General features: G+C 42.1%; 2 protein-coding genes and 1 long non-coding RNA gene across 8 annotated transcripts in view; 2 read left to right on the top strand and 1 right to left on the bottom strand.

Moving 5' to 3' along the window:
- The first annotated feature begins 323 nt into the window (after positions 1-323).
- LOC139993488 (RING finger and SPRY domain-containing protein 1) lies at positions 324-4642 on the top strand. Of its 4 annotated transcripts, XR_011801389.1 has the most exons (13): positions 417-681; positions 753-933; positions 1043-1368; positions 1501-1666; positions 1756-1938; positions 2009-2075; positions 2162-2302; positions 2403-2518; positions 2594-2741; positions 2832-3045; positions 3179-3439; positions 3521-3689; positions 3770-4642. XR_011801389.1 is itself a non-coding variant. In XM_072015249.1 (12 exons), exons 3-12 carry the CDS (start codon positions 1154-1156, stop codon positions 3606-3608), a joined length of 1599 nt encoding a protein of 532 aa, XP_071871350.1. In that variant the 5' UTR covers positions 324-681; positions 753-933; positions 1043-1153; the 3' UTR covers positions 3609-4642. The 4 variants fall into 4 exon arrangements, 3 of the variants coding, with proteins under 3 accessions (XP_071871350.1, XP_071871365.1, XP_071871375.1); XM_072015249.1 differs by having other exon boundaries at positions 324-681; positions 3521-4642; XM_072015264.1 differs by having other exon boundaries at positions 790-933; positions 3521-4642.
- Positions 4643-4924: 282 nt separating this feature from the next.
- LOC139993420 (serine/threonine-protein phosphatase 4 regulatory subunit 1) overlaps positions 4925-25231 on the top strand; it is a 147255-nt gene continuing 126948 nt past the window's right edge. Inside the window, exon 1 of one of the 3 annotated variants that reach the window (XM_072015131.1) lies at positions 4925-5084. The gene's annotated coding sequence lies outside the window, so the exon portion shown is untranslated. Of the gene's footprint in view, positions 5085-19908; positions 20382-25231 lie in introns of those variants that run through there. The other 2 variants (XM_072015166.1, XM_072015141.1) reach the window with 2 other exon arrangements.
- LOC139993522 (uncharacterized) lies at positions 16512-19674 on the bottom strand. Its single transcript, XR_011801401.1, has 2 exons — positions 18632-19674; positions 16512-17800 (listed from the first exon to the last, which is right to left on the bottom strand). It is a non-coding gene; the product is annotated as an uncharacterized lncRNA (long non-coding RNA).

Here is a 25231-nt window from a genome sequence, read left to right as displayed (position 1 = left end):
TAAGGAGTATCTTTAAAAGATAACGACTTTCTATTTAAAAATTTTTTTTATGAAATAATATGACTTTAGATTATATGAATAAGAGTATAATTATTAAATTTGATTTTGTTATTAAAGCATAAAAAGCATGTTCTTATATATGAAAAATCTATATATATAAGTTTTTCTTAACATTAATTCTGGAATATTATATATTTATAAAATGTTTACGTTATTATTACGTTAATGTTGTATATGTTACATCCAAAATTTGTGTTGTATAAGATTGTATTATATAAGAATTTCCATGTTCATATATTTTTTCAGTATAAGAAAATAATTAACATATAGATAAATGTTTTACCGTATGTGAACTTAATTAAGTAAGCGTTAAAAAGATATACTGACGTAGAAGTCTTATCTCATATATGATTTAGAATTGATCACCTCACGTAAAGTATAGTGTAGTATGCGTATCCTGTTATGCTGAGAATACTGTTTTGAAGATTATTGAGGACATAACCTAAGGGACACGATTCAGAGTGCAATTACGTATAAATCTATATTTTATTGGAAAAGAAGCAAGATGAATATAATTTTATAAATTATTTTATAAACGGATAATCAAGGAAAGTTGCTGAAGAATTGTATAGCTTCTTTCTATTCCGATAACAACATAACCAAATGACAGCCCTCAAGCACGTATGTAATATTTACATATATAATTCGATAAATTATTTAAAAAATTATCGTTAATATTTTTTTATTTATAGGCAGATTATTTTAACAAATATATAACTATAATTGTAGACTGATTTTTGCTTGTTACATATCTTGGTTGGAACTGCATTTATCTATATATTTAACAAAAATGACAAGAAAAAACTACAAGAAAGTAAACAAAAATTTTAGTTAATTGTAATGAAGGAACGTGATTCATGTGATGTATTTTTAGTATGTATCATGATAAAGCTCTTTGTTATTTGTAAAAAAATTTAATGTTTACAGATCTGTAAACATATGTTATAAATATTGTTATTTTAAAAAAGAATATTGCTTTTAGTTACATTGGATACAACATTTAATAATACACAGGTCACTTGATTGCGTAAATATTACTTAGAAAATACATGTGATAGAATATCTTTAAAAGTATCATTATAAACGTGTGGGAATGGGTAATTGCCTGTGTAAAGATACACCAGAAGAACTTGAAACATATAATAGACAAAATCATGCAGAGACTGAAAATACCATATTACCAGAATCAAGTGTTGGCACAGTTGCATCTGGTGATATGAGCACTACAACTTTTAAATTTCCAACTTCAGCTAACATTGATAAATTGGTACTTGAAACTCTTGGAGTAATTGGTTTCCTTGTTGATAAGTGAGTGTTACATACTATAAAGTATGTTACCTTATGTAATTATACTCTAATGAGTATTATAGCTTATATGTAAGTATAAGGCTGTTATTAGATTTATTAATTAATAATTAATTTATTTTTATGCATATTCAGTGAACAAGAGCCACCACCTGCAATGTCAAAATTACATGCTATTGCTGATAAAGAAGATGGGTGGATACAAGTTGTAAGTTCAATGGTTAATGTTATTCCTATGCATAATCCATTAGGTCCTTCAGTTATCACACTTCTATTGGATGATTGTCCATTACCATCAAAGGTATAATTTTACTTTTATATGTTACTTATTGATGTATAATGTGCTTTATGTGATGTATAACCTGTGCTATAGGTTTTTTAACTTTTTAGGAATTGGTTCTACGGTTGTCACACATGTTTCAATTATCTCAAAAACTTGGAAATGTACAGACTAGTGCAACTCAACAACGTAACATCTGCGTGGTATTGGGTTGTATAGCAGAAAAGTTGGCTGGCCCTAGTAGCATTGCCATATTATCTGATGAAACTTTGGATTATCTTATTTCAAACATTGTAAGTATAATTAATTATATGCATATAATTTGTTTGAAAAATTTCATTCATAATTTATATGTTATTTTAGAAAGAAGATATTGATCCTTATGTGGTGTTATATGCATTAATAGCCTTGGAAAAATTTGCCCAAACTAGTGAGTATTAATTTCAGTAATTTGTACAAATAGCGATATTTTTATTAACTTACATTTAATAAATCGTAATGTTTTTACTTCACTAGGTGAGAATAAAATAACTATAAAGAAACGTTTAATGGCAGAAAAGCCAAATCCATTGCTAGAATTGGAAAAATGGGCAACAGAAACTCATTATATACGTCGTCAAGTAGGTTTTTGTGCGCGATGGTGTTTAGACAATTTACGTAAGTATTAAAGTGTGTAATATCAAATATTAAAGCATACGTGATACGCATGAATAGCAATGGAAATTACATAAATATATACATATTTTCATTATTCTAGTTGTTATGGAAGGTAGAAAGTATTCTCACGATTCAGTTGACACAACTGGTATCAACGTAATGTTAAACACAAAGGATGTAAGCGAGTACCTGAAAATATCGCCTAACGGTTTGGAAGTAAGTTTTGGAAATATACTATATTGGATAATAATTACGTAAGGCTTCCTGTTATTCTTTTTGTTGTATTTTTAGGCTCGGTGTGATGCATATTCATTTGAAAGTGTGAGATGTACATTTCAAGTAGACTCAGGAATCTGGTACTATGAAACACTTGTTATAACTACAGGTGTAATGCAAATTGGATGGGCTACAAAAGATAGCACGTTTTTAAATCATGCAAGTTTTTACATCCTTATCGTAACATGGACGATTACGATGTATGGATTATTTTTGCATATTTTATTTTATTTTATTTTATTATTGTAGGAAGGCTATGGTATAGGTGATGACGAATATTCGGTATCTTACGATGGTTGTCGCCGATTAATTTGGTATAACGCAGACTGTGAAAGATATCCTGATAGACCTTGTTGGAAAGCTGGTGACATTTTAGGTTGTTTACTGGACTTGAACAAATTAGAAATAATATTTTCTATAAATGGTGTACGACTAAGACCGTGTGTTCAAGTTTTCAAAACAGTACGGTACGTATTCTCTCTCTCTCTCTCTCTCTCTCTCTCTCTCTCTCTCGCTCTCTCTCTCTCTCTCTCTCTCTCTCTCTCTCTCTCTCTCATCCGAATAAAACATTCTTATTAATGGTCAGCCTAAATATTTTAGGTCAGGATTTTTTGCAGCAGCCAGTTTTATGTCGTTCCAACAATGTCTTTTTAATTTTGGGAATGTACCCTTTAAATATCCTCCTACTGATCGCGAATATCAGAAATTTAACGACCACGCTACTTTGAAGCCTGAAGATAAGGTTGTGCTTCCTAGACACATATATCTAGATCAATTGAGGAAACTTAGTGTTAGAGAGGATTCATGTACATTGTGTTTTGACCAAAGAGCTTCAGTAAGATTGCTACCGTGCAATCACAGGTATCCTATATAATTCTTTCATGTATCTTAATTCTTTTTTTATGATATTAGCATGAAACGTAAAAACAAATACTATTTCAGAGGATTCTGCCAAACGTGTTCGAATCAACTGATAGAGTGTCCAATGTGCAGAGCTACAATCGAAGAAGTAGTCACCGATAACACATGACACCACACGAGCATACCGGCATTTTTTAATACTCTTCCACTATCTTTCTCATATTGTATGATTCTCAGGAACTGCCGCGAGGTAACCATAACTGCATGTCATGTGTATCACATATTAAATATTGTTATAATGTTTTATACATTTCTTTTCTTACAATACAGTATTTTAAATCAAGAGGACTACAAATCAATCACAGAAAGAAAAATTGTATTTAAATATATCACTCCTCTAAGATATGTCATTGTGAATGTTACATTCATATATGTAGATATAACATACAAATTATCATATTACAAATTCAAGTTACAGAAGAATATCATCTTATATCTACTGGCTGTGCAAATTACTTTCCCTAGGTTTTACCTAAGAACATCTTGCATCTAATTAGATATTTACAGTAAAATAGCGAGATAAAAATTTAAATATTTTTTTTACTCTATACACATTAGAAAAAGAGATAAAATTTGCAATTTACATCTGAATTGCTACCAATGTTGTACATTTCCAATTTAATGTTTGTGACTGGTTCACAAATATGTAGACACTATTTTGTCTATGAACATAAAGTTCTCTTATGTTATATTATGAAAGTCTGCATCATCTATTACTTGTCAAGACTGACAAGCAAGTAACTGAATTTGCGCTGTAATGTAAGATTGATTTTAGAAAACTGTAAAATATTATCTTGTAGCATATATGGAAAGAACATATTATATATATTGTATAAGCTTATATTATATTCTTGTGAAGATATATAATGTTATCATATGTATAACTTTGCAAAAGTTTCCTATAAGTTCTGCCGATTTTTATTCATCATCTTCCCTATTGTTTAAGATAATTCATTGTCATTTGTATATTAAATATATATAAGTGACACGTCTCTTTTATATATTTTTTATTTATTAACTGCAAGATAATCATTGCTTTGCAATAATTATTCATATAATAATCAATATAATTGTGCAATTTTCGGTTAATATAATAAAAGAAATTAAAAATTTTGGAAATAAAAGTTTACATATCTCACTGTATATACACATGTCTTTACATATATGAATATTCTACTTAAAATTTGTAGATTGTAATAAATTTCAAGTTAATTACTTGGCAATATCGCCGAACGTCGAAGATCTGCCATCGATTTGATTCTTGATTCAACACTTCTAAGTAACTACTTTTAAATAAGATGTTATACCAATTTTTCAAATTGAAAGAACCGTTGAAATCAGAATTAAAATTGGCAATATCGATATGTCCACGAAGAATGTCAAGGAACGATCTCTCGATTTGGAATAGTTAAGCGCGTGGCCACGGGGACGCGTTGCAGTTTGTTACAAGATGGCGGGTGAGTGAGTGCCTGTGGATCGAACGAAGCTGCCCAAAAACACGAGGGATTTTCAGCTAACCCGTGGTGTTTGTGGGTTTCAGATATATCCTACATCCAGAAAGAGAACCTGGACGATTCTGACGAAGGTGAGTACTGACACGGAAATACATTTTTGATGATCGTAAATGTTCGCGGAAGGGGTCGAGTATTCGGCACGGTGGCCCCACCATCGAAGCATGCCAGTGTCTGGCGTGCATGGCGGTGGCGTGGTCGTAAATCCATGCCCGTCTAAGTACATTTTATCTTGCATAATTTTCGGGTTGGCCGGGTTTGAAAACTTCATTACCACGCATAACAACACGATTCAGACACCTTTGAACGGGTGTCACGTTTCAGTTACGACTGTAACCCGTATGTCACGCCGTGATTCTCACATGCGCGACCAAGTCATGAGAGTGCCTCGATGGCGTTTTATCGGTTAGGGGGCGCCACGAAACGTGCCGCGCTGTGTTTACCTCGACCGCAGGCTGAAAAAAGAAGAAAACAGAAAAAGGGCACGCGGTCGCTTTGCGTCCTCATGTATTGTTCCTATCCATTTTCGCTCCTTTCGCGATCCGCTCGAAACATCATACGTTTTTCATCGTTTCTCCAATTTTTATATATTGCGATCGTTACTCTCGACTGACGACATGTTACGACAGTTAATAAGACACACATTGTCCTACCAATTCCTAATAAGATTTATTTTGATTGTATTTTATGAATAGATATAAGAATGCTCGAAATGATGTGATTCTTTATATCGTCAATGTCTGTAATAAAAAAAAATGTTTATTTAGGTACATCGATATGGGTTAAAAATAAATTAAAATTTTTTATAACGCCTCAGTTTTGTAGTTTTATGCCTATGATATCGATATGTGTAATTTCTTTCGTATTCATCTAATGGTATTTTTGAAAACAGATTAAATTGAATGGAATAAAAGTATCCTGGAGGGTTCAAGTAAACAGAGTTAATGCGCGGTTATTCGCCTATCGGGGTTACTGATCTTTCGACTTCCATGTATTTACTAGTGCCATCTGTCGCATACAAAACCGAACCACATTATTAACTTTCAATAGAACTTTTCGTGTAGGATTTTCAAACTTTTGATTGTAAGCACATAATTGAAATATATAACCGAAATTTATAGCGTTTTGCTCGCTCGATCAATAATCGATTTATCGACGATACACGTCGTGCGTGGATTTTAGATACGTTACGAAGCGTACGATGCGTAAATCCTTATCGGAGTCTGCTGGACCCTCTGGGCCGATAATGTCGGCGCTCTACGTATACATATAGGGCATCCACCTTTCTTTCTTTTTCCTCCTCGTTCCCATGCATACAACCATTCTCACCAACTGTTGCTGCTGACTAACTCGTAGTTGGTTCTAATCGACTTTATCAAACATTCCAGAGGTCGTTTATCAGCTTGACTCGCTTATATTTCCAAGCGCGACTAGATAGAAAAATATTTAAGCCTGTGCCCTTCGATCCTCGAGGCAACGACCCGATCCGAGATCACATCGATCATGAGACTGTCACACGAATTCCTATCAATGAACTATTCTATCAATTTGAACGATTCATGAAATTTGTTCGGCTTTTTTCTCCTCGATGTCGCGGTGTTAGTCACGAACCTAATTAAATAATTCGTCTTATTTCATTCATACAATGATTCATATTCGGGAATCATTTAACGATTCATCTAGGATCCTGAGAAATCGTTACAGTAAGTGTTTATCGATTTAACCTCGCACAAGTTTTTTTACGTGAGTAATCCTTTGCAATTCATGACTCGTGTATCCTATTTGGTGACGTGCAACAGTAGCACGTGACACACCGCTTCCTGATTCATACTTCCGACTTGAGCGTTCGTTCGATCATCAACTTAGCGCACGTAAAATTTTTGTATGATTTTCGCGCGTCGCCCACCTCGTTTTAGTCAATTTTGTCCGATTCACGTTTCCTCGAAAATCGTTTTCCCCGAATAACGTCGGATTAACTTTGACCATCGACGAAGGAAAGAATAGACATGACATCTTATAGGATTCCGCATCTCATGCTCTGAAATACCGACCTCGAAAAAAATTAATATTTCTTACGCCCTCTACAATTTACTACGGCGAACATAGTAATTATATTCAACTCAAACGTCGAAGACGATAAAATCAATAGTTAGGGAAAGATTTTCATTTGTTACATTCTTAAAGGAAAATCTGTCCCGCAATTGATAAGCTGGCTGTGGTAGGTTACCTGTATCAGACAAATTTCTACCTTGTTTCTATATAGTATCTTCTGGTTTAAACGTATTAATATTGTACATACGCTCTAATCTCACAGAGATTGTAACTCAGAGTAACATTTAACTTTATCTTATATATTGGTCATATCAATATTTTCTTCTTTCTATGGATGATTTTTTTCTTAACTAAACATATTTAAAAGTAGCACGAAACGCAGTAAAATGTAACAATCATTTCAAGTTTATATTATTCGATTCATTGATTTTCATCATTTTCATTTTATTATTCATCTACGGTTCAATAAAAAAAAAAGGTGCTCGAATAGACTATTAATTATAATGGAATTCGTCGAAATCATATTTACATCCAATAATCTATATCATAGAATTATATACGTATTTATAATTTCATAGAAAAATTTAGTTTTAATTGTTACCATTACCAGCGTGGTTCTTTTATTCTATATTGAATCGATAATGTCGCATGTTGCACGAAAGGGGTAAGGGGGTCACCTAACCCCCCAAATCGTGGGACATGAAAAAGCATAGCATGTCAGGTCTATCTTGTCTTTCGTCGGTGCCTTGACTTATTTCCGAGCGTCGATAACAATGGTTCCCGGCGTTCGACGTGCATCGTTCCGACACGATCGAACGAAACACGTTTGCCGAATTTTTCAAAGTCTGACATATGGCGATGACTACGCACGGGAGCCACGACGAGCGATAGTAATCAGTCGCGATTATGCAAATGATTCGGTGACTGGCTGTGACAGCTAGCGAGTCGGACGTTTCTCGGGTATCAATGAATCCCTCTTTTCATTCCTGCTATGATACATCATCGCGTTTACGAGTTGCTTCGAGATTCTTTACTAACTACGAAACACCTTTGAATTTTAGTACGTAAGTAATGTGTAACGGTCGAAATGACGGAAAAAGTACTTCACGATCTCATTGAAATTTTTTTTTATCTTTTAACTGGTATCTTCAGGTCATAAGTGACTGCATAATAATTTATGTCTGAATCGAGTTAGGTTAATTAATTTCAGAGTATTCGATTTTCATTTTCTTCTATTCTACATTACCGTACGTTACATACGGTACCTATATGTAGATACTATTGACCTCTATCACGTAAAATAGAAAACAGGAATTAAATAAAGTAGACTGAAATTAATTGACTTAATCTAAACTCGTATAGGTAACTTACCATCCGCTACTAATCGAGGATTAAACTAGTAGAAATGAATGCAACGTTTCCAAACGATTTACAGCTTGTCTAAAGCTTCTCGTAGAAGATATATACAGGATGACCGATCATAACCATAGACGCAACGAGATCGATCGAACTCCAACAGGTACGAGAGTTCAGCGAATCCTTGCGAAACATTTGCCGCGAAGAAAGAGAGCAGTCTATTTAACTGGCGCGTACGTTGCTCCCCATTCTGTGTTTGCGTTTATCGGCAAAGTGATCTCTTTCTCTCTTTTCTTTTTCCTTTCTTTCTTCTTTTCTCCCTGTACCGGTACGACGTAGACATCGAACGAAGAGGATAGGAAACGGATAAAAAAAAAGAAAAAGAAGGGGAGAGCCATAGGACGAATATAGGTGGATATACAGAGAAACTTTAATTTCTTGGCATTGTGAAGAGTTCCTTGCCCTTTCAGCCTTTTCAGTTCGGTGGTCTGTTTTTGATAGGAGGCCACGTCGTCTAGACACACCGGGGGTTGCCCAGCTTTTATAATCGCAACGAAATGCACCCCTCCGTGCTCAACGCAAAAATACCGGTTTTTTTCTCTCTGATTCTGTCTCTTTCTCTCTTTCACTCTATCTTTTCCCCACTCTAACGTTGAATTTCTCTACCCCCTTAGCCTCGTCACCCCTTCGTTCCGTAGCGACGTGCCGCCGCGTTACATTAAAATGATTTATTCTCTTTATTAAATTCACATTCGAGGCTACGAGAGCACATTCTCGACTCGCGTGAATCGAATCTCGAGACCGGATGCAACCAACGATATGTGTCTCCTCCGGTGGCGGCGACCTGCCCGTGTGTCTCGACCGTGCACAGGATAGGCTTCCCTTTTTCTCGGTCGAGAGGGGTAGTCAAAGGTCACGGAGGGGCATAAATTTTTGTCCTTTTTATCCGAGAAGATACTGTATCTCGTTAGCGATCGTAACCGTATTTACTCTTGCACCATATCGGTTGCCTCGTTTAATCGTCGACGTTTACCCTCCGTTTATCTGCAGTTATGGATTGTTGGCAGATAATTCGTTGAAACGGATCGTGTTTGACTTGCACGTTGTTTAAGGATACCTTGAGACACTTTACCAAACGATAAGGTTGCTTGATTAGGATAAATACACGTTTAGGATAAATACGGTAATATACACGTTTTTCAGGCCTCTTACCACTACGCGTAAACCGCTTACTTAAAACTACACGTGCATCTTCTCTTCTCTATTGTTATAATGTCTAACGTAAAACGTTGAAACATCCCTCAAAGCGTATTGGTAGTTTGGTTAACTAGGAAATATCGAGCGCATCCAAACTATGTGATTCTAATTATTATCAATGAATATTTTTCATAGGACGATCTAACGATCGAAAAGTTCATTCGTTATTCGGCGACTGTCCAACGATTATCGAAACACCCCGTACAATACATCGATCGAAATTACTAATATCGTAAATTAGAAAGCGTCGAGTATGTCCAAGTACCTAGGTGTAATTTACTATTACCGAAGAATTTTTTGACAGGACGATCTAATCTGAAAATGTTCGTGATCCGCCTATTCTAAGGCTGTGCAAATTCACCCCCTGTTCCGGCGGATGCGACGAGCAAGACGAGTGAAACCGAGCCGAGCGGTGGCGCCTCCTGTCGTCAGAACGGACGCTCGAATGGCGGCCCGATTATTACATGACATTCCTCGAATACCATCCAGACCTCCCTCGTCTCCGCCGGCAAGCAGAGGAGGCTCCTTCTCCGTTCCCCGTTCCCCGCCACCTCCACCTTCTGAATTTCTTTCTCTCTGTCTTTTACATCCCCATACGTGGCTACACTAAGCCTTCCTGTCTCTTTCTCGCGTCTATCACGTTCTAGAGAACCGAGAGTAGACCTCCTAAGAGGCAAAAGGCTTCGGGCTCCAAAATAGGCCCGCGATACGAATGATAAAAGCACCCCCTTCTGCCCTCCTCCACAGGCCACTGCCTCCACCCACGCCATCTCTTCCCCTCGACAGCCCCTCAGCCCCTCTCGCCGAGGCGTCTTCGTTTCCTTTACATCCTGCCGTCGCGGAGGAAGCACGATCGAGAATCAGCCGCGCCCTGTCGAGAGGGAAACACGCCCGGACCGCGATATTCCGGCTCGACGATTCCGTGAAAAAATGGCCGTAGGATCGTACAAGAGGCTAGGAATCTTTGTGCCGCAATGATTCCTCAACGAATCCGCTTTCTCTCCTTCTAATTCATGCCTTTTCACTTTCACGATATTTTTGAAAAAATCATAGAATCTTTGTTACGTCGCGATCGATTCTGAGGGTATCTTCGGACAAACAGACGTTTAATCGTCAGTTTGATCGAGTTTAATTATTGTGAGTAGATTATTGTTCAAGGTTAGCTTCGTTCGACGAGCACGATTTTTCTTAATCGTAATGATTTTTTTTTTTTCGTAACGATTAAGGTGATGGTAAAAGACCAAACGCGTTAGTGCAAATAGACGGCAGCAGTGACGACGACGACGACGACGACGCCGGACGCGGTGGCGGTTGCGAGCTATACGATCGATTCGTGGCCGCCTTCTATTGTCGCTGCCTCTGTATGTAAGGGTTTGCAGTAACCCCCGGAGAAGGACGTTGGCTGACACCCCGTTTAGAGAAAGGGAAAAGACAGCGAGAGAGAGAAAGAGAGAGAGAGAAAGTGGTGGTAGTAGAGATAGTACGATTCCTCGTAAGCCACGAGCGAACCCATTCATAAAGACGGGGCCGTGACTAACGAGTAAGGAGAAACGAGCGCGAGCCTGCGTCTCTCTGTCTTCCCTTTCCCCCTCTTTCTTTCTTTACTTTCATCTTCGGCCTTTCTCTCTCTTTTTCCGTATCGATTTCCTTTGCTCCATCGGCTTCTTTTCTGTCGGGTGTTATTGCACCCGGTAACGAGTCGAATTTTTCCCTTCTTTCCTCTCCACTTTTCCGTTTCCTGGTTACTCTCTCGCGCTACTCTTCCACCCTCTCCTCTCGTCTCTCGCCGCTTACCCCCGCGATTTCACGCTGGTGGTTAATTAAAAACGCTTTGCCGCGACGAGATCCGCCGACGAATTTGATAAACGAGCCCACGCTTCCACGAATCGATCGCGAGACCGTGTACGGGGAAAAAAAAAGAGGAGAACACGCGCAGAAAAAGTCACCCCTTGCTTGGATTTATCGATCGGAATGGATTACACGAGGTTGGGCACGCGCGCGCTCGAATTCGATTTCCCCCGGAAGCGATCGGTCGCGGCCCTTCGTTCCGTCGCGGTTTTTGCGGCACGTCACGGGAAACCGTTGTTGCGTTACGTTCGTCCGCAAGAAACCGTGTAAATTGTAGGCACGCAACGGGCGGTAGAAAAGAGGACTCTCGCGAAGCGATGACAACGAGGAACGTCGTCAGCCTTTCTGGTCTTTGTGCGGACGCTTCCGCGTTCCATCACGTGGATCGACCTCCGGGAAGGACGCGACATCATCGATAACGACCGCGATGGTGCTAGGTTCTTTTTCATCCGTCTCGTTCTCAGAGAAGAAGCTTCCCAACGTCGTTGTGATGGCATTGTTCCGAGCTATCGGTAACGACCGGAAGATTCTGCCTTAAAAGCGGAGTAAGTCTTCTCACCGGTGGCTGACTCGCGGTACATAGATGGCAAACGAGCGTGTTTTTACTCGCGTCGCGATAGCCCTGATCGCTGGATCGCCTCCTTCTCTTACCTTGTATCGCCATGTTTTCTTGTATTTTGATGGCGAGAATGTCGCACGCTGTCAAGCCACTTAAGAGACTGTTTAAGGTTTTTTTTCGGTAATCCACGGTTCGAGAAGGAAGTTTTCAGAGGGCGGTTCCGTGGGATAGCCAGGAAGATAGTAGGAACGCGAAACGTCTTACCTGATCGGGCAATATCGAGATAACCCTTCGAGAGGGACTTTATTACGACGCTAGGGAAAGTTTTGATTGGGTTACAAAACTCGTTCGCTGAGGGATCGATGGATACCTCGGAAACGGAAAAGCTCGATGTAAACGCAACCCTCCTCTGGCCGCTACGTCCTCTTCCGTCTCTCCTCGTCCTCCGGCAACCCCGGCCTTGGCCCAACGTTCGATGAAAACCAACAGCCCTTCGCTCGCTTTCGGCCATTGCACGGGGGAACAGAAGAGAAAAGAAAAAAAAAAAAACAGAGGGCGAAAGAGGAAAAAACAATCTAGCTAATTTTTCTACCGCATACAAGGGCACTGGGACAACCACTGCGAGACTAAAGCGTCACCCCACCTTTCGTCCATTCAGTCGTCCTTCAAAGGGATCAAAGGTACACGTCCAACCTTTATCTCGCTGAAATCGTCGAGCCACGCGTATCTACGAAAGTACTTACTTTCGTAGCATCAGAATTTTCTTTCCGTATTGTTTCTAATTCCCTCGCTCTCTTTCGCCGTTACTTCTCCGTTTCTACCTGTAAACTAGCCAATTCGTTTCTTTAAAATCGTTTAAACTTTGCACGATAATTTCCAATTCTCCATCATTAAATTTTATTCTTTCCTTTGCCTCCTCTGTAGTCCGTCTTGTTGCACCCTTAGTATTCCACTTACTTGCAGCCACACCTTGGTTGCATTTTACAGTTTCGTCTTCTTCGATGGAATATCTAGTTACCGATACGTGATCGCGTAATTATTACCGTATACGTGACTTTCGAGGATTGTCGGTGAACCTTATGCTCACGTAGGCGACTCGTACATCCGATTTCGCTATCGAACGAGCGTGCTGAAGAAACAAAATTGGTTAGCCAGGTTAGCCGGTTAAGGGACAAACCGGAGAGCTCGGGTGGTAGCTGGAATCGCGACGATAACGCGTATCGATAACACCGAGTCTATTCAAAGAACCACTAGACGAGGTGTTCCATTAATCAAATCTAAATGGTGGAGAATGGTAACGTAAATGCAACGTGAATGTAACGTAAAAGTACGGTCACAACCTTAAAGTATAGGAGCGTGTACAGCTGGTGCGTTATCAGGTACCTTTACATGGGCAGGCAGGGAAGAAGGGAATAGATAACGAGGAAGGATGTCGTAACACCTTCCTCCTTGTCACCCTCGGTTCCCTCTCTGTTCTCTTCTCGTTCCTTCTTGAATACGAAAATAGGGACGCGACGACGCACACGAGCCGGCTTTTGTCTTCGTTTCCTTTTTCTCCCTTCGGAGCCGGTCGGCCGATTAGGCAGCGCGTGTAAATGTGGAAACTAGCTTCTCAATGGACGAGCCTGGCATTCTTCGCCTCTTTTTTAGGCACGTGTCGTTTGTGTGTCGCACATATATGCATTCCACACGTGGGTGCGTAAAGTGTAAATAAAATTCCAGACGTTGGCGTACCTAACGGCGACCAACGACGTGGTCGAGGAAAATTCGTGTCTCGCGTTACTCTGTGGTGACGTGCGCGGCAGCACATACACGCTACGACAACGGAATTATCGTCGCGTTAAAGTTTTAATGGTACGGGTCCTATATTGGTGTTGGTAGATCGTGCGAGAGAACGTTCCGGTATTTTGAACCGATGACGAACGTGGAAAACACGATCGGTCAAAGAGTCGCGAATAAAATACACCGGAGGCGGGCGTATTTCGTCACCGGGAAGTAATTACGTCACTGTCGGGCGCGTCGGGCTCTCGTGTGCCGCACAGGCAGAGAGAGAGAAAATCGATCGGCGCCGTACGAGTCGAACGTCATTTCATGTATTTTTAAAGCTTTTCCCCCCTGACGATTTAAGCGGCGGGTGGCAAGTGACGAAAGAGAGCCCGGACGATGGGATCGAGGTCAAAGCTCGAAGCGGCACGAGAAATTTCGTCCCTGGAATGTGCCGGTTCCCGCGCAATTGTTGCGACAATTTAACGCCGTTGTCTCCATCTCCTCCTTCGTTATCTCGCCAACAAGTTAATCTTTATAAATAGCTCGAGCCACGGTTATATTTAATCCTGACCCTCGTGGTCCGTGTTTCTGCCTTGATACCTCTCTTTCTCTATCTCCGCTTGTCTCCCGCGTCTTTAACGTTTTCTGGAAAATCGGAACGCGTTCGATAACTACGAGATTTTCTACGCTCGAGTGGGAATTTCTAAGACGAATGGAATCTCCGCTAAATCATCCAGCGGACGGATAAGGTCGTGAATGACGCGAGATTGAACATTCATTAAGAAAGAGTAATTACGTGCAACGTCTTCGTTATACGAGGCAATAATTTATTAAAATTTCTCTGTGGCCTTTCCACGATATCTGACCCGGTTTACCGAAATATCATCTACTCGCGGAACTAGCGCGTCTTTCTGAATAATAGAAGATCATCCAATGTCCCAGCCGAAAGCCGTTTTTATCATCGTTACCGTTTCTCGCTTGCTCTCCTCACCGACATCGTTCCTCGTGGTCCTTCGGTTAACCTAAATTCAGACACGACTGCTAATCGATCGGCCTTACACGCTTCTCTCCCTCTTCTTTCGTTTTTTCTTTTATCATCCCTTTCTCGCGTTCCAGCAATACCGGCTTCTCTGTCGCTCTCTGTCGGCCAGAAAATTTCGCGCGATCGATCGATCCACCGTTCTAATTTCGATTCGGGGCTGTAGGCCTCGAGCGCAACCCCGCAGGCTTTCCAAATCAACGTTACCTGTATGAATTTTATTTCACGAGGACGATCGTGTTTTCACGGTGTCGGTATCGGTCGAACCGAAGTCGATTCTCGGTTCACGAAACGTTTTCTGACGAGCGGACTAGAAAAGTCCACGCGAATTAATCTTGGAGCTCGACCGACAATAAAACCGGACTGTCCTTACATTCCTGGGCAGTGTGTCGCCCGCTATTTTAAGCCCGGAGTTTAATAAACTTACGTCTCTTAATTAGACCTACTTCTCTCCTCCTCTATCGTCTCTTCTCTCGTTTCTCCTGTCTACATCTGATTGGTAAACGGGTTGAACCAACCGCCTCGATCCAATCGTTATCTCTTATTGTTAGCGCGTACTGTTAAATGTTCTAAACAAAACTTCAGTCTCTCTCAACTTTCGTGATATACCGTTTAAAACAATTAGATTTCTATCGTATCAAAGCATGGATTTTTTATACCGATTACTCGTGTTCCTACATTTCTTTTTTTTTTTTTCTTTTTCATGATAAAAATCAATTTTTATAAGAATATATAAGTAACTCCTTCTACTTGTGTTTGCTTGATCGGTGCAATGAAACTGGATCTACTAGCAGTAATTTACTAATTGTTTCGACTAATATGCGTGCGTTTTCCCACAGTGCCTCCACACGAATTTATCTTTATCCGTGTGCGTAGAGGAAGAACGTAGTTCAGATTTTTATATTTCAAGAGCGGTTAGATACACCGTTGAGACGCACGAGATTAGATTAGGGACTTATTTTTCAACGAGAAAAATTGTTCGTTGGGTTTTAATCGTACGATACGAAACGCGCGTTCTTCGGATTATTCTATTCCTTACTTTATTTTCTTCTATTCGTAAGAACGTAGAATTTCTTTCTCTCATAGATTTTTTTTTTTTTTGTAATATCTGTTACCGCATCGTCTCCCGTATTCGATATATGGAACGGAGAAAATAATTAAAGACACAGCGACCCAGTGGGAACGAGCGCGTAATGATAACTATCTCGTCGTAGTTTCAAACAAAATATTACTGCTCCTCGCTGATTAATCATCGGTACGTGGGATCGAGTGCTCTGAGAAATCATTCGCGATATTTGCTCGGCAGAGTACTCGCGAGGTATTTCGTCCTCTCGTTTTTTCTTTTTTATTTTCTTCCTTCCTCTTTTCTCTGTTCCGCTCGCAACGCCACGCGAGTTTACGTGTACGTCGTATTACGGCACTGCGCAGCGTACGCTCACTATTCTATGATACAATCAATGAATGACTGACTGCGTGCCGTGACGTGGCTGCGCTGGTGACCGTGATGACTTATCTCGAGCTCTTTCCCTTTTACTTCTCCGTTCGTACATTCATTTTTTCGTCCTCTGTATTTTTACACGAAAAACGTCGATCGTGTATCTAGACGTAATTAAAATTCAAATGGAAATTGAAATTGATATTTATTGCATACGCTGTACAGTTGTACAAATTTCTCGATAACATTTCGATATTCCGATAGCGAGGCAAGGTAATTAAAAATTTTAATATACAAAACAGAAAAGGTACGATGGAAAAATTTATATACATCGGTGAACGAGTATCGTATCCTTTGGCTAATCTCGAATTTGTTTCCAAAAGGGTGCAATTTCGGTGGAGTAGCCGCTGTCGGTTTTCGTGGCACGATGAATTCTTCGCGCGAACCGTTTAACCGAGTCTGGTTTCACCGCTAGCGAACGGTGGAGAAAATGAGCGAGATAAAGAGAGAAGAACCTACCGGGCACATGGAGAAAGAGAAAGAGAAAGCCGAATATACGTTGCCGGCAAAGTGTGCCTTCCTACTCCCGGTAGTTTTCTCTGCTTCCCCTCGCTTCTATATTCGTCCGTTTCTTCTCCCTTTCTCCTTTCATCCGGTGCACATTAGCGACGTGAAACGTACGTTCTCCACGGCAGACCGCACGCCACGATGCAATCAATGAATGACGGTGTGGCGCGGCGCGCGCACTGACCGTGATGACTTTTCTTATCTATCAGTAGTCTCTCCCTCCGTTTTTCCTCTTTCTCTCTCTCTTTCCGAACCCTATTCCCTTATCCGTTCTTTCACGTAATTCGTCTCTTTCCCTTCGTTACGACCACGCTGCTCTACATCTGTTTCTTCTTTCTCTGTCTGCCTCTCTGCCTCTCTTTTTAAAACTCTTTCTCGGTCGCTCCCCTTTTACGTTTATACTCGCCTCCTTCTCACTGAAGTTCCCTTTTTTCCCTCCTAGTCTCTCGCACGCTCTACCTCCTCCGTGTTCTTTTCCCTTTTTTTCTTTTTTCTTTTCTCGTTCCTTTTTTTCACTCTCGTTCACTCTCTTCCTGACCTCCCACCCCTTCATCCGGTTCACATTACGCACGATGCGTACGCTGACGGGAGTACGAGAAGGAAGCGCCTCCACCCTTATCGCGGCAACAGTGCTCGCCCGAGGCGCACTTAAAAGGTGTTCCTAATGACTGTCCTGCGACCGTATTTTAAGGCGCCGCTCGCTCACTCGCTCGCTCGTTTCGCGAATGGACAAGCCCTGCAACGTCTAGAGACGTTTTACGGAGACTTTCGTGAAATCGTGAGCAAAACACGGCAAATTGATAACGATGAGTATCGAAGGCGTGGTCGTAAAGGTGCAAATATAGATCGAAAGCTGTGCGACTTGTTTATATTTATAGAATATGTGCCGTCACCACCAAGTCTTCGTTTCCTATAACAGATGTAATGTAATGTTTGAAAGCCGGATCGATAGGGTATCGATAGTTCGAATAAATATGAACATCTCTTGGAAACTCTTTCCTCGTTACCTTGCTACGTAACGAGAAATTATAATACAAAGTGTTATTTTCTTAAGGAAGTAAGCAAATGAATAAAATATACTCCAAGTTCAGTTTTACGTATTTCAGTATTTAGCAATGTATCATTATTGCAATTATTGTATCTGTAGATAACGCAGTTAACAGCAAACTATTTTTCCATCGAAGAGAAAACACATGCCATACAAACTTATCATAATCATAGAACATCCTGCTGCTCGTACCACGAAATAACAGCTATCTTAATTACGAATTACGAACGATCCATGTCCAGGGATATTTCATTCGTCAAAACGTTCAAATATGTAACTTCTTATCAGCGTATATATTTCGATCTGCGGATGTTCCACTCGTCAGAACGGCTACTCGTCAGAACACGTATACAGTGTGAAATTAGACTACGAATAGGCTATGAATTAGACTATAGGGTATAACTGAGAAGTGCAATGAGACTCAAGCAAGAATTCGTTTGAAAAATTCGGCGTAGGGCCGAAACTAGGTATACGCGGTGAAGACTCGAAACAAGCAGCGGAGCCAAAACGTTGACTGCCATGCGAATTTTACATATTTTGCCTTGGGTGCCGCAATAGACCAAAATACATTACACCACATTACAACATTTAGCTTCTGCAAAATATTATATCGTATTTATAATTTTTTTTGACAACCTAAATCGTTCACGTTCTTGAATATTCATCGGTTTATGATATTTATATATATTTTACCTCGACCGTCCTAGAAAATCGAATAACGAGACAGTCAATATGTTAACGCCCACGCTGTATAACCGTAACCGACGAACGACTAACATGTAGTGAGATTTGATCAAAATTCGATCGAAAAATCGGGAGCAGTGCCGAAAGTACACGCATATTACTGCAAACAAGTAGCGGGGCCGACTAACCGGAGTGCAATAGTAGTATAGCGGTCCCGTGGCGTAGTGGTGTTGGTCGGCGGCGTCGTCGTCTTCGTCGTCGTCGTCGTCGTTCTCATCGTCGTCGTTCTCGTCGTCATCGTCGTCGTCGTCCTCATCGTAGTCCTCCTCATCGTCGTCTTCGTCGTCGTCGTCGTCGTCGTCGTCGTCGGTCGGTGACTATCGATCGGTGGCGGGCGTCGGCGTCGGTGCCGCGCGGTGGCGCCCCCGTCGTTGTCGGAGGACGGCGACGGCGCTCTGCCTCGGTTGTCCGCCCCTGGGGGGCGGAGGAGGGGGCGGCGGGGGCACCGACACGCAGACCAATCATGCCTTTGGTGGAGCCGGCAAGAGCCCGGCGTGTACGTGAGGCCGCTACACTAAATGCGGATTTATCAGTCGACGAGCCGCGTTCTTGCTGTAAAACTTTTCATTCCCGATCCACCTTGGCTTTTTTCCACGATCGCGATCGACACGGTGAGAGTCGCGCCGACCGTGAAATAGTGTCGACGTTCACGTCGAAACGATCGAGCGATTCGCCAAGGCGTTCCCGCTGCGGCGCCCCTTTTTTTATTCCGTGGGGGGCGTTGGAGAACGCGAGAACAAGGATGCTGCTTCCTTCGTGCGGTTATCTCGTCGGATCGTCGATGATCCACGTTGTTCGCGAGTTCTTCGCTACGACGGAGTTGGACGATCGGGAGGCTGACACTGGTACACGGACGAGAAACGGATAAGTGAAAAAGTGGCATGCTGGTCGGACATCGAGGAACCCCGCACGATGTAAACGATGGAATTCGGATAATTTCGGTTGATTTTGAGAGCAATCTTTGGCACACGGTTCGTACGAGGAAGAGATTCGTCGAACGACGACTCGTGGCACAAAACGATCGTAATATGACGAACGTACAGACGAAAGAATTTGTATGCAATAACGCACGCTTTAAGAGCTTTGATATCGTAGAGTGTGAAAAAATCTCCAAATACGTGACGCATCGTGGAAATTCCAATGCGTAACGGTAAGGAAAAAATGAGACGCGTGGAAAAGAGGCGGAAAAGTATGGTTGGTTTTATTTTTGGAGCGAGCGGAAAATGGCATTGTAACGCAGCCTTAAACGCGGAAAAGGTGGCGAGGATCTCGCCGGCCACGCATGGCCGTTTCGCCCGAAGGATGTCGTAAAATGCCGGCGTAAGGATCCATCTCGACGGCCAGTAACCATTTTCTATCGTCCGTAATGCGATCGTAGCTGTTTTCGACGAGACGCAGAGACTAGGAAAACGAACGAAGGAACAACGGTGAAAATGCTGCGAAACCAGGATAATAAAAGAGATTTCGCATAGAGAAATCGCAGGCTGCCGCGACTACGCCAATAGCATCTCTCTTGTCTGTAGCTTCGTACCTTGTGATAATCGGATTGTGTTAGTTTACGAGGGACAGACGTGTGATTGACGCGAGTGCGCGGTCTTTTCTCTCGAAAAACTGACGCAACGATGTTTATAGTGAGGATGCCTGGAATGACACGTGGATACATGAAGAAATCGTCAGGTTGTTTCGCAGGATCGGAAAGGTGAGCGAATATTACTCGAGTAAAGAAATTAAATTCGTAGTTCTCCACTTTGATATAAGAAACGTAAAACGCCACGATGTGGTACGCCGAATCGCCTATAGCGAGATTATATAACACCGTAGAGAATCGAAAAGTACGCGTCAAACGTGCATCACTGTACACACGAATCGATGAATCGTTCTTGCGACTGTAACTCGCGTCACTATTTGCCACATATTTCATATATGTACATATGTGTAAAAATCCAATTGCTATAAGAAATTGGTGATCGACCCACGGTTGCGCAATAACCGCGATATTTCTGCACGCGTAACAGAAATTATAAAGGAGATTAAAGCAAAAACAAAGTTTACCTGCGCTTTCATAACAGCCGGTCGATTAATCGAGTAAGTGGTCGAAATACGACTCGTTACCGTTTTTTTCCTCCCGGTGGGGATAGGTACGCGTGAAAAGAGGAGCGAAAATCGGTGAGAGAGAATGTGGCGGATAGCGAGAGGAGCGAGAAAGACAGAAAGGAAGTGGAGGAAGAAAAATAAAAAGCGACAAGCTACCGCGAAACATCGACAAAAACAAATGTTCTCGTCGCGGCTAATGAAACGCCTCCGGGAGCGAGAGAAGAGAAGAGAAGCGAACGAGGAAAAAAGGTCGGGAGGGCGAAACCGAGGAAAATCGATGTAAAACGTACCGGAAAAGGGGTTAAACAATCAGTCGTCGGCCGAACGAAATGGGTTATTTCGCGGTGGACGATGTTTTAGGTGTGGCGAAAGGGAAAAACCTGTCGATTCCTTTTGTTTCCTTTCCCGAGCCGAATAGTCCGCCAAGAAGATGCTCTCTCCCTCCCTCCCCCTTGATTTATCGATCTGTCCGCTTTGTCGTGCCACTTTCCTTTCGTTTTTCTTTCTTTTTTCTTCCGCGCGAGACAACGATAATTAGCAAGAGGATTGATTCAAGGGTTGAAGCGACCGAGCAACTTCTCTCTGCACTTGGTCGCTTTGAAGCCTCGACGAGAAAGCAGTCGCAAGAGGGAGAGAAAGATAGCTCGTAATGGTTTGTTATTGATCTATCTCGAAGACTTACGGTTTTCCTTCTTTCTTTCGTTGTTCGTTTCCCAACGTTTTACGATTGCATGACGGGGATTGGTTTGTAAGGAAGAGAAATATCTTCGATAGCAGGGGAACGTATCGGGGGGGAAACCGCGTAAGAATTTTCTCCGCCCCTTTCTTCTAATTGCGTGTCTCAAAAGGGCGAAACGAAAAACGTAACCTCTGTTTGCTCCTATTGCTGATTTTCACACGGGGAACTTGACGATAAAACAGAGTTTCAAGAAGAGAGAAAAAAAAAGTGGAGGAGCCGCTGTGAAATCTTTCGTGGTCACAAGGCTCGATTACGGGGAAAGCTACTTTGCCAAAAAATTGAAGCTAATTGGGACTTCGTTAAACGCGAGAAAACGAGAGAATTCGTTACCGCTAAATTCAAAGTTTTTATACATTTTTTCTCTCCTTGACTTTGCTTTTTTGTTTCTCGTTTTCTTTACTCTCCTTTTGTTTCTTTTCTTTTCTTTTTTTTCTTTTTTTTCTTTTGTTAGCGTCGTAAATACCAAGCGTAATAAGCAGACTTACACACCCTTTTGACCTTTTCGTTGTTTATCCTATTTCTCCGACTGCGAAGGCTCTGATTCCAATATTACAGGCTCATCGTTATATTTATAAAGCAGTAATTATACCGCGACGTAAACGGAAACCTGACGGTTACTCTGGTAGCGCGTATATATTATCGTTAGGTGGTCCAAATATACGCCAAACGCATGCTTAATCGCTTTCTTCCGCTTTCGCCTTGAATACCGTTGTCGTTCGTTAACGTAATTAAGAAATTTCGCGAATTATGCATAGAATGCCGCGTAACGATCGTACGATTGTCACGGACACGTACATTCGTTCCAATAAATCTTTTCGCTGTTCTAGGACACCGAGCGTTAATCCTGCTCATTGTTTCGCCGCGTCCCACGTGACCGTTAATGGTCACGTTATTTTAACGAGCGTTGGAAAATGAGCGTTATATAATTGCACGTATCGATACGAGAGGCTGCGTGTATCGTTATCGCATCTGTGACCGACTTATTTTAAATCTATCCACAGTCAATCTCTAAAAGTAATCGTATGAATATTCATCGAAAGGTGTGCCTCGCGAATGGATGCTGTCTCTATCTTTCGACGACTATTCCGGTCGTGCGTAGACGTCACCAAGAAATTCGATTATCCGATCGGGAACATCCATCGGGGAATCGTGGGAAACTGACGCGCTTGACGTCATCTACTACCGATATCGTGCGCAGACCTACTCAGATATCAACCGTAGAAACATTCAATTCGATTCGCCTTAATTAATTGGAATTTAACGAGATTCTCTTTTACCTGCTTTTCAACGAAACGTCACTAGCGTTTCGAGGTTGTCAATTTTATAATTTCAAGAAATAACAATTTCAATTTCCTTCGCTTCATCCTTTCTCTTCCTACGATCTTACTATCTTCCGATAAGCAGTATGTTGAATGGAAACGCATCCACCATCGAATAGTATCGGACGAGTGTGGATAACTCTTATATCGGTAACCTACTTAGGGAAGTTTCCCTTCTTCACGAGCGGCAGTGGCACACGCTTCTCATTAACGTCTTTAACCGAGGGTCGTTGGATCGCGTCGAAGCTCACCTTACACGGTGCATGAATTATAAATCATAAGCGGTACAAGTTGGTGGTTCGCTCGGTGCGCTCACCTGCATTACCGAGTCGTTTCTCTAGATATCCCCAGCGTAAAGATTTACGTTTCCTGTGCGGGAATCGATCTGCTAAATGGTATATAGTAGTCTTCCCTCTCTTTCTTCGTCTCGCACGTCACCGCGATTCGTCAATGATCTGTAAATGTTAGACATGCCGACGTTGGAAGCATGCACATCGAGTGTGAAACATCGCGGAAAATTTCAAAAGAAAACTTTCGCTTTCCGATCGGTGTGCTCTAGTCGTTAAACCTATCATTACGTCAGTTGTCGTACCACCTGTTATTACGATATATTGTGGTGGTTCTCCCATCGCATTTCATGCGCTGCTTATAACGGAAGGTGAACACACTCGCCACACTGCCTTCCTGATTACACTCCTGCTCGAGGCGTTGCGCACAGAAATTGCTACTAATTACGTAAAACGTTGCTCGGTGTTCCCGGGGTGCCGTCCTTCGCTGCGTGTACCTTGCGTGTACAGGTAGGTAGCGCGTTAATTTCCGATGCTCGACGATTAACCAGGTTCACAGAACCGATATAAATATTAAATGAAAATAACAGGAAAGAATTATTTTTCTCAGGTAGGCGATCGTACGACAGCGTATCACGGTTGAAGTAATTAGAAGTTCGTACAAAGTATTACAAGAGTCTCGGTTGGTCGGACGGTAACGACCGTGAAAAGAACATTTTAATCCTGCAAGCTTCTGAAAAAGAAAAACTAGCGTCGACCAGCATGCAGAATGTTATTTCAGACGGTCGTTCCGTCATATTAAGCTCGCAGAACAAGAGAGCCGGTAATTACTTTTCGCGGGACTGTCACGTCGGTCGAGACTCGCTTCCAGTGCATCGACCGTGCTTCGGTTATTAATATTGTCGGCTGGCGCCCGGTTAATCGACCGTGCACGCCGATTCCACGATTTCGCGATATTTTCTATTCCAACGAACGAGTCGGCTTGCCGCAAACGAAAGATAACTCGAAACGACGTTTGTTTCACGATCATGGCCCCGAACTCAGGGAATTCAAAGGATCCGTGACGAACAATCGACGATTCATCGCCGTTCCGCGACGATCTGTCGGTCGATAAGAGAAAATCCTTCCATTTATTCCACCGCACGAAATCATGAGACGCACGTCCTGCACAGGGTGCAAATTGTCCCGCCGATCGTGACGGTCATCGGGTACTCAGGCGCGTCGTTAATTCAGACACGTAGCCAAGGTGAAATTAATGTAACGAACGCTGCGTATATGGAATACGTTTTAAAGGTTGGCGCATTTCCACGAACCGCGTCGCCACAATCGAACGTTCTCAGACGCGCGCGTAATGTTCTGCAAATACTAGATTAGCGGCACCGGTAACGAGGCACTCGGTTTCTCCGACCTCGGTGTGCGCTGCTATGCGCGATAAACGCGGATACAGGTTTCCAGCGCGACCGTCGTGTGCTCGTCGCCGATTCGAACGCACGATGTATGCCGCTCTAGTTGTATCGAGATCGTTTCAACATCGAAAGTACGTCCCGTCGTCGTCATCGTTGTCGTTGTCGTCGTATCTTCCTCGTCGGATGGTTTTCGGGAGGGTGAAGGGTGAAGGGCGCGCAGAGCTTTCAAGGAGAAGGTTCATTATACCGACGTCCAAGAGATCAGGATTTATCCTTTCTGGCAGGGGCCACGGCGGCGTGGCAACGCGACACGCACACTAGGGGTACGTTGGGCGCCGAAAATGTCGTTGATCTCTCTCACAGTAGTAGAACTGGTCGGCGACCGTTTGCCTTGTATCGGGGTGAGAGAAAGGAAGAGAGGGAGAGAGCAAACGATCTCTCCTCTCTGGGTTCTTCGACTTCGATCCAGGCCGGAGCAGGCTCTCTCCCTTTGCAAAAGGAAGGAAGGAAGGAAGGAAGGAGCCGACACACAGGCGAAAGGGGTGCACGCATGACCCTGAACCTAACCGGCGCGCCACCCGGTATAGGGGTGCGAAACTCCGACAGCGAGCGAAAGAGAAGTAAAGAGAGATAGAACGACCACGGAGGAACACGGTGGAGAAGAGAACGGGAAAGGGGAGGACGCGCGTATATATGCCGAAGTG

This window comes from Bombus fervidus, chromosome 2 (genome assembly GCF_041682495.2).
Source record: "Bombus fervidus isolate BK054 chromosome 2, iyBomFerv1, whole genome shotgun sequence".
NCBI lineage: Eukaryota > Metazoa > Arthropoda > Insecta > Hymenoptera > Apidae > Bombus > Bombus fervidus.
Note: the sequence above shows the minus strand (reverse complement) of the source record. Positions and strands in the feature narration are given on the sequence as shown.

Bases quoted from the DNA above. Each gene is read 5' to 3' on its own strand.
- LOC139993488 (XM_072015249.1), top strand. From the start codon at position 1,154: ATGGGTAATTGCCTGTGTAAAGATACACCAGAAGAACTTGAAACATAT. The intron at 1,667-1,755 runs GTATAATTTTAC...TTAACTTTTTAG, and splicing joins ATTGTCCATTACCATCAAAG to GAATTGGTTCTACGGTTGTC. The intron at 2,519-2,593 runs GTAAGTTTTGGA...TTGTATTTTTAG, and splicing joins TATCGCCTAACGGTTTGGAA to GCTCGGTGTGATGCATATTC.